General features: G+C 41.7%; 1 protein-coding gene across 1 annotated transcript in view; it reads left to right on the top strand.

The window, feature by feature from the left end:
• Nucleotides 1-2,104: 2,104 nt before the first annotated feature.
• Nucleotides 2,105-10,162, top strand: part of LOC124155472 — a 135,277-nt gene continuing 127,219 nt past the window's right edge. Inside the window, exon 1 of the mRNA XM_046529307.1 lies at nucleotides 2,105-2,441. Coding sequence (XP_046385263.1) covers nucleotides 2,340-2,441 — 102 coding nt within the window. The 5' untranslated portion in view covers nucleotides 2,105-2,339. The remainder of the gene's footprint in view (nucleotides 2,442-10,162) is intronic.

Genomic DNA, 10,162 nt, shown 5'->3' with positions numbered 1-10,162 from the left:
AATACTATGAAAATAAAATTTTAATATTTTACTAACCGGTTCTTGCAATCGTTTTCTTCTTAGTCGTACCGAATGACACCCAGCCCGGGGCTCCATCTACGTCACGTCGTGTCATTCTCCTCCCTCCCAGTGACGGTGCTAGGGTAAGCGAGTGCGAAAACAGCAAATGCATCCAAATCACTAGATGTGTTATTCGTATCGGTATTCTCGCGTGTACTACTTTGCAAATTGCTAGGGCCTGATTCATTGCAGGTAAAAATATAAAATAAGTATCATAATCCATATTTCGGGTATCCCTTCGTGTTAGTCCACAGTTTTATTTCATGCCATAGAGACACCCTCAGGTCGAGTCGATAGCCTTCGCATTCTAGTCGGTAGATATACATTCGGAGGTTCTACGTTATTTTGTCCCGCCCTTGTTTCCTATAATCCGGCGTCTTAGAGTACGTTTACTCGCAGAGTCCATTTTGTTTTCATCCTCTTAATTGAAGTGCTCAGGATTCTTCGCGATTCCCATAGCTTTCCTTATCAGTTTGGGACGTTTTTCTTTGACCTTCACTTTAGCATCACAAAAGAATACTCCATGGCGTGGTCCGGACCAAACTAGGTCCAGACGATTGTCTGTTAAAAAATGTACCTTCGTGATGGGATACCCCGAAGACGACATCTGGCAGCAGACGGTCAGAAATCTTTTCTGTGGGAGAAATCAAGAAAAGAGGACCGTGAAAGTCAAGAAGGATGCGCTGTTTCTGTGAATAGACACATTAAATCACTAGTACTCGGTTCAGTGCTAAAAAGTGGCCTTCTCTGCAAGCGATGCCGCAATTGATAGCAGCAGTTGATAGCAACATGTGTTGGAAAGCAGAAAATCAAGTGAAAGCCGGACCAAACGGCCATTTCTCAGGTACGGAAACATTTGAGTTTCGTTTACTGTGCGACGAAAAATACCTTCCACCGATATTTCACTCAGTCATTTGTCCATAAATCGCGCCCTTAATTCGTGACCTGCGAAGATCCATTATGGCTATTGAGAGGCGGTCATCCGATTGTCGACGCGACGCGCGCTTGGACAATGCGGCTGGTGAATTGGTCATTGAAGCCAGCGTGATTACAGCTGTCTCACCGCATAAACAACGCATTGGAAATGGTAGTTTTATTAAGGCCTATTTTTTTCAGTGGTGGTGAATTACCAGTGGTTCATGATTTGGATGGAAAAGTGACATCTACACGAGCGTACCACCCAGCAAGCCATTGGGCGTGCGACGCGAGGTGTTGCAACTCTAAAGAGCCCGTTTTATAATGTCTGGTTAGCACTAACCATTACGTTATACAGCCTTCCAATTCACCCGGCGGTAGCTGAAAGGTATTGTTATCTTGAAGTTTGAACTTGTAGAGAAGCTAACCAGAACTTTCAACCGCCTCTAGGTAAAGTTTAAGGCTGTATTATCGTATGGTTAGCGTTGACCAAAGATAATAAAACTGGCTCTAAGAGAGCTCAAAAACAAGCCCGTGCGCTGCATTTTTACAAGGAGTTTATTTTTTTTAAGGAAAAACGATTTTCCAAATATGATCGAACACTTTCTCGGCGAAAGGCAGCCGTCGTTTCTCTCTCCGACTCGTTTCCCATTCTCAAGGCTATTGCTATGTCCTATCCGTTCGGATAAAAAATATCTCTCTTATTTTATCGTTTTTGTCGTACCTGGAAATATGGTGGAGTTTTAAGATGATGTTCTCCGTTTCTCTATCAAAGATATCAGTTCTTAATAGCTCAAGCAATATAAGCGCATCCCCCAAGTCTCGTATGCGGCTCCCAGCCTCCTCATCCGCCGTGTGTCGCGTTCTCCTTTCGGTCGTATCATTTCTTTGACGTATCGCGCCTCTTTCCCTCCCGTGGCACGTGGAAAAGCGGTGCTTTTATTCGGAGGTCCTTGGGGAGGGCAGGGGGGGTTTCCAGTGCACGTATTCGAGGGGTGGGAAGGGGTCGCACCTTGGTTAGCGCACTGCGATCATCCCTCCCGCCCTCTCTCAACATCCGGAACGTTGGCAACCTTCCCTCCTCCCCCCCCCTGTGAGGTGCGCGCGCACCGCCTCTCCTCTCCCCTTGCTTGCCAGGGCCTCTCCCTCGCTTCTCTCCCCCGCTCGGTCAGTCGGCGATCTCTCCTTGTCCGGGCGGAGGCGCTCCAGTGGCGCCGTGAGAGATCCGCCAGCGGCACACAACTCTCTCTGCCAGTGTGTTTGTGTGTGTTTTTGACGCTCATTTTGTGCTCGGTGGAGAATAGTGTTGATCTCTGCTTTAAGCAGCGGCAGGCCGAGGAGGGATATCCCGCCCCAGAGAGACCATGGAACTGGTGACAGAGGGGAAGAACTTTCGCCTGGTTCAAGAGGACCAATTGCCCGACGTGTTGGACTACCTGGCCGAGCATCTGCCCGAGTCGCTCAAAGTGAGTCTCTATCATGCTCTTGTTACGCTTTGCAATGGTTTGAGACAAGGATTGTCCAACTCACATCTCGATGTAGCTATGCGTGATAACGCACCTCCATTTCAAGTATGATCTAAAGGGATCCTGACTTTCCCGGCAATTTGATGAAAAAACAACTGATAAATCCCAAGTTTTCTTTTATCTGTTTGTAATAAGAGTCCTAATTACCCAAATCATTTTGTTATAAACTAACGCGGCTGCGTTTAGAAAAATGTCATACCACTGCACCTTGTGTCTCGGCTAACACCTTGATGTATTCAATGTCGTGTGTCTTTTGTTTTACGTTCGTCGTCGTCCGATGCCTTTCTTCGCCCGTCTTCCTCTCCACTCGGGCGATTTCCTTCATCAGGTGCCTCGTGGCGTGGTCAGTTGAGTTCTCTTCAACCCTCTCGCCTTCATTCTTCTCAATCCACCCCTCGCATTCACTTTGCGACTGCATCGGGAAGCGATATCGCTCAGGGGAGAGCCAGTCTGTTTTCAAATCGGGAGACAGCATTCGAAGGAGGACCGTGCAAGGATTCAAGGAAGTAAATCTCTCTGATGCTATCAATTAATCAAGTGTGAGAATTCCGCGGTGGGAAAATCATTTCCCTCAGGCCGGAACCAACTGATTTTCCCTCTGCGTGGAACGCTCGCACTTGCGGGTGATTCCGTAAAGTTACGCTGCTGGTCAGACTATCGCAGTCATTAATTTAGTAATGCATTCTTTCACTGCCTACTCGTTGCCTATTAGGTGCATCAAAAACCAGGGTCATTTTCATTTATCTAGCTCTTTCGATCGAAGACTTGACGAAGCGATATGACTCTGCGCTGCCCTGATCCCGCATACCCTCTTACGTTGTACTTTTTCCATTTGTGTGTTTGGGTAAGGCTTGTCAAAGGCTTTGCCTTCGACGTCCACGATTGGACAACACAAAATTTCAGTACAATCCATTTCGATGACTATAAGTCATGGTGTCTCTAGATTTATCTACATAATGAATTAACTAATTTGATTTTTTCACAAGCGCGGTATAATTACAGTTTGTTTACCTCCTCGCCTTAAATTTCCCATAGAATTCTTTTGGACGCATTACTTACGTATACGTGATTATTACCTTGTTGTCTCTATTGATGAGCAAGTATTTCATGTCAAGTGATTTATCCGTTCCCTCAGAGGTGCGGTATTCGAACCCCTTCGTGTGCATCCTTGGCGCCACCCCTTCCCCATCATCTGTGGGAGGGGGGGGGGGGGGAAGGACGTTGGGGTGGGTCCGGGAGGAAGGAAAGTTGACGATCGCCCTCCGCTCTCTCGATATGTGTGTCGAGGATGCATCGTCGTATCGGAGCAGACTCCCGCCCTGAAGGGAGGTCGCCTGGGCCTTGCCTCCCAAGCCCTTGACATTTATGCTTTGATCACACAAATCCGCTCACTCTTTTGATGTCTCCATCGTAGCCCCAAGTTGTTTCGCTATCCGAACCATCTCTGTGTGTGACCCAATCTCTACCCGCCCTACTCCACGACCGCTTAATGCGCCTTCCTTTCTTTTTTCACCTCTCTCCGCTCTGTTTCTCCGAGAAAGTGTCTTGAGTCATCGATATAGATACTTATCACTCAGCATCGATATAGAAATCAGCATCATTAATCCTCGATGTCCTTCTTTGCATGTCTTCCCATGGAATACTCCTTCCATGGCTTTATTAATGACGATCTTTTTTCTGAAAATGTGTCTCTATAGTTTTTTCTCTTTTTTATGGACTGCTTGTGTTGGTTAGAGTTGGAGGATGAATGATTAATCCGGGACTGTTTATATCTTGATAGAGTTAATCCGGGCGTCAGACATATTTCTTTGCATCGGAGAAAATTTACTCCTTCAAGTGGAAAATATTAGTTTCAAACTGAAAACAAAATGCTTAGCCTTTTACCAACAGATTTCATATTTATTAAACGAATACTCATACTCAGAAAATATTCCATATAACACATTGCCATACACAAGCTTTTAATACATCAATGATTTTATCTCTCGGTTAGATGAGTCTCGTGAAGCGAATGTATTTTTAATGCATAGCAGTATTTTTCGTCTAATAATGCATGTATAAGTTGTAAGAAAACAAGTATTTGGGTATAAAACTTCTAACTTGAGAGAATCAAATGATTTTGGTAAAATGGAAGACACGTTTGAATAAATTTCTGACTTCTAGAGAAAATGTAGGAACATTTTCACTTCGATCAGATAAAATTGATTTTTAGTTTTTGAAAATTGACGCAGCGGTTAAACAAATTCTTCTCTTCTGGTGTTATGATAATGGACACTTTCAGCAGTCTCATGAATTTCTTCATTTCCGGTAGTATTAAATTTACAGGTGTGTACATACCATAAAGGATAATACTATTGAGTTGCCTAAAACTTGGTTGGCAGTGCTCTGGGAGGGCTAAATTTGAAATGAATGCTCGCTGCTCTTTTTAAGCGCTGGAATCTGTCGATAGCTATAGGGGCATGGCCTCTCGGATAAATTCAGGGAATTATATGTCTTTGGAAACAAGCGAAGTAGTAGGAACGTAGATAGTCATTAAGAACAAGCTCTTTGAATTTAAGCATCGTAATAATAACCTTTTACAGCTTGGCGCCTTCGCACAGGGGAAATGCGGGAATCCCACACTACCAAATTCGTGTATGAGTTTTCTAAGAAAGAAGGTAGCAAATTGTGTTTCATAGTTTAATGAAAAGCCACTGGCAGGGAACCATTTGTGAGCGGTAGTTATTACACTATTGGCAGGTTTTTGGATACTATTCGGATCATTAGCACTATATGTAAATGTTGTGTCATCTGCATACAGTACTCTCTTGCTTAACAACTTGTTAGGAATATCATTAATCACCACCAGAGACTAAAATTGGACCTTACAGCGAGCCCTGCTGGACACCTTGATTTACTGGTAATGTTCTTGGGAGTGTATTTGCAGTGCAAACAGACAGTGAACTTTCCCTCAAGTATAATTAAAAACATTTAGTTCGACGTTCGTAATACTATCGAGATATAGCTTCTGAAGAAGAGCAGAATGGAAGTCATGTAGTCAAGTCACGTGCGATGAGGCCAATAGATGACTTTTCTTCAGAGGCCGTACTAGTAACGTTAGTGATATATTGAATAACCTGAGTGCTTGTTTTACCTCTGAACGTGTAAACATGTACATAATATCTTTGGAAGAAAATAGTTAATTTTTTCTTGGGAATCATATGGCTGAGATTTTATCACGAACTCAACAATTGTGCTAAAGATTGGAATAGTTGAGATTGGTCGATAACAGTGGAACTGTTCTAATGAATGGGAATAACTTCTTAGTGTCTGATTTCCAAAGGTTTAATACCAGACTGTGGACACGTATTGATAATGAAGGAAGAGATTCAATGAAACACTCATGTAAGCTTTTAATGAAATCATTAGAGTGGCCATTATTATCTTGAATGTTAGATGTTTTAAATAATATATTTTTTAAATATTAGATTCTGCTCCCTCTGAAGTACTCTCTTATATTTAGCAAAAGGTCAAAAATGGAAGGATTTGGTGACTAATGAATGCCAAATGTTTTCCTTCAATATTTTTGTATAGTATTTCTTGCAGGATTCAGGTAACAGGTGTTGCCAGGGTAAAGTGCACTCCATCATATTCTTAATTCATTATGCCAAAGAATAATTTAACTGAGACCATTATGTAAAATTAAATTTCTATAGCAAAGCTATTTGTTTGTATTTTTATTGCTTAAGATCGGGTAAAAAGTCTCTTGACCCTATCATAAAGAGTTATTTTCGGGCTTTTACTGAAAATCGTCACGAATTTTGTAAAACAAAGCGTATTTTATAGACTTAGTTACGAATATTTTTTGGGTGTTCAAGAGTTTTTCCGAAGAAAATTGACTTTTATTTGCAATTTACCATGATTATACTGCACAAGTCATCATTTTCCCGTTGAAATCGCTAATACTCGATCGGATTTGTCGGTTAATCAAATGGTACTCCTCGGTACACATGGAATTCTGTAAGAATATGAGCTCGCATGCATCTGAAGTCTGTTCACTCAAAGCAGGATATGATTATAGGAAATTAAATTAAAATTGATTGTTTGAGGCGTAACTTGGTGAAAGCGATTCATAATTAACATTAAAAAGAAGAACTTTGTGCTTTCACATTAATATTTATTCACAAATTTACGACCATGGTTTCAACGTTTGACGTCATCATCAGGTCACGACGTCATCATCACCTGATGATGACGTTCAACGTTGAAATTATGGTCGTAAATTTGTGAATAAATATCAATGTGAAAGCACAAAGTTCTTATTTTTAATGTTAATTGAAATTAAATTAATGTATTATCTTGAGCCTCTTATCAGAAAGGGAATATATAGCTGAATTGGTATTACAAAATGGAATTCAGGATCGCTCAGCCTATGGTCATTGGGTGATGCTATATTCAGGCCCTCTCTTTTTACTTAAGTTTTGTGTTCTCATTGGGGCCCATTGGCTCCTCCAAGGAGAGCACGAGAGAGAGAGAAATTTTGTCGTGAACTATCATTTTTTTTAAATAAAATTCCTCGACCCAATAAATCAGGACTTATCAATTTCCATGATCAGAATATAAATTATTGGTATCAATATTATTTCGGTCTAAGTTTCGTTCATAAAATCTGGAATGTTTCAAAATACAAGTAAATTATTGTTGTAGTATTGCGGGGATTTTTCTTTGTAGCGGTGTTTATGAAATCTCATAATTGTATAATCTCGCATATATGAGGTCTTATTTACAGTCCTAATTTGAATTATGCGAATATAATTGAAAATGCCTCAGACATTTGAGAGGATTTAACCGAAATATTTGTATAATATCCGTATTTTGGGGATTTATCCCCAATATTTAGGAATATTTTTCCTCGCCCAATATATTGCCACCGTGAAAATAGATTGCTTTGTGTAAAATCTTTTATTATTGTCATCGCATTAAAAGTACTGTAATTTGCTCCAAATGACACGCTATCTTTATGGATTCATTTCGGAGTATTTACATATTGGCTCATCATCATGAGTCATCAATCCTAGAAGTGGTTTGACGCAGTTCTTAACTTCACTCTCCTATCTGCTAACTTTTTCATGGTTTTGTGTTCCTCATCTTTAATATAATTGTCTTAAGCAACTCATTCGGAGCCTTTATTTGCTTTTCTTCCCATCTCCTTTTGATTTGACGATTTTAGCCATCGTGCCTCATTACGTGGCCGATTAAGCTGTCTCGCCTTCATGTTAGTATTTATGTGAAACTATCTTATCTCCTCTGGTCTTTTAAGGACTTGATCTTTACCTCTTCGGTTCATCCATTGCTACGTCATCATCCTAGTGTAGCACCACGTCTCGAATGCTCACCTTCATGAATCTTCTGTTACTGCCATCGTCTACGCCTCGCTTCCATAAAGATGCATATTACATACATATGAATAGGTTAGTGAAGAGTTCTCGGGATCGCCACCGGGTCAGGAACTCCATATCTGCCGACGTTTCGATGTCCGACTCGATCATTTCGATGTCTGAGTCGGACATCGAAATTTCATATTTGAATTTCGTCGACATTCACAGCCCTGAGGACGATGGCCGAGTCGGACATCGAAACGTCGGCAGATATGGATTTCCTGACCCGGTGGCGATCCCGAGAACTCTTCACTAAGTCCATTCGCCAGGAAAGCCTGAAATCTTTCTTCAAATGAATAGGTTAATATCTGGTACCTATTGTCGAGACGAGGCCATGCACGTTTATCCTGGATGCATATGCACCCTGAGCTACAGATACGTTATGATGGGATTTGGTACTTCCAGGCGTCAACTGTCAGTTGGAGAAAGTCATCTTGGGGAATACTGCTGTTGCATTCCATCATTCTCTTTTTGTTATTGAATTTCATATTTGCGTGTGCATCACGTATCCTCAATTATCACTATGGACAGCATAAGGAGACGTAGGCGATGTGATCGTCACTATTGGCAACAGAAGGAGTCTGTGGCACGCAGCCGGCGCTTATGGTGGGCGCCACCGTGGAGCCTCCGTCGGATTGGAGGAGGCGTTCGTGTTAATGAGCGTCCGTTGCGTCAGCCGATTGCTTGGTGTCGCCACCCTCCGGATGGCCGTGCTGTTGATTGAAGCCCTTGAGGCACGCATGAATAACAATCGGAGAAAGATGATGGCGGGTTTCGGACTGCTGCGGCGGCCGGGCTTGGTGGGGCTTTTCCCATTTCATTTCCACCCGACGACCAAGAATCATGTTTTGACGCAGTGCGCGAGATTTTGCCCGGCTTCCATCGCTTGCACTGTCCAGATTGGTGATATCCATATTTAAACCCTCGTCCACGTTAGATTAGGCGCAATCTGTACCATGGTTGCTTTGAACAGTCCGGAGGAGTGCATATGTGAATTCAGAAATCTTTTTTTGTATATGAGCGTGTGGGTCCTGATGTGACCCAATTAACCAGAACGTACCATTATAGTAAATGGTAGTACCTCTGTGTTGACCCATTCTCTACCAAAAGGGGTAGCGACTTTTTTTAATTCTTCAGGGGCACCTGTCTATTCACTGCAGAAGCAGCCATTCATTGCGGTGTCAACTCTAAATCTCTATTGAGTAATTAGCTTGGAAACAATTCATTCGCTTTTCTGATCTATAGACTGAATCAATTAATTAATTACTGAGGTTTCACTGAGGTCACGTAAATATTTACGTAAAAATTTGTTACTCCTGGCTGCCATTTTTTCGCCTTCTCGAGAGAATATCTGGTGAAGGATGGCGCCCGATCCTCTTTCCTGAAATCGCGCGCGCGCGTAAATGCGACTCTTTTGTTTGTTCACGGCACTCGTTTCTATGTGCCGCTATGCAAATTGGTGGGCGTCTAGCGGGGGTGGAGAGCACGAGGAAAGAAGATGTTAAGTCGAAAACCAAACTACAACTGTAAGATATGCGGGAATTACTCAATGAGTTTTACTACTGCATTTAATACTAATAGTTATATATACTCTCGTATCACTGGTCAAATATCCTAAGATAAGATCTCCACTCAGTTCTCTTATCAGGTAATATTTTCAATTTAAAGTATTTTTTCACTTTCACATCTTTCATCATCATGTTCCATGTATTTTATCCAAGGCCTTCCTTACATGTTATTTCAATCTTCTTGCCCCTCGACATTATAGCTCATCAAACAATCATGGCTCAAGATATGGCCGATTAATTTGTTCTCTCCATTTTCTCATTGAAGTTTTCATAAGGCTTCTCTTGTCTCTAACTCTTCATAGGGTTTCTTCTTTGCTCCCTCAGTTTATCTATTTGGTCATCATCATTCTTATGTAGCGCAACATTTCAAATGCCTCCACCCTTGATATTGAGAATTATTCTACTCTACACTCAGTAAAATGGGAGAAATGGCCGCGGTGCCACCTAGTATGTTTCCGATACTCATATTAAATATTATGTGTGATCATGTGACGCTCATGTGTTCTGTTTTACCAGCATTCCTTATCCTCTCCCGTGTACTGTATCCTATTTTAAAAGCATTAACGGAAAATTCTTGAACATATGCACATCCCATTGGCTATATTTTAAATATAGGCTCGGATGTAGGATCGTCATCTACCAACTGCTTTGGGATGTCAATTGTGATAACTAAAAT

The sequence above is a fragment of the Ischnura elegans genome, chromosome 3, assembly GCF_921293095.1.
Source record: "Ischnura elegans chromosome 3, ioIscEleg1.1, whole genome shotgun sequence".
Lineage (NCBI taxonomy): Eukaryota > Metazoa > Arthropoda > Insecta > Odonata > Coenagrionidae > Ischnura > Ischnura elegans.
Note: the sequence above shows the minus strand (reverse complement) of the source record. Positions and strands in the feature narration are given on the sequence as shown.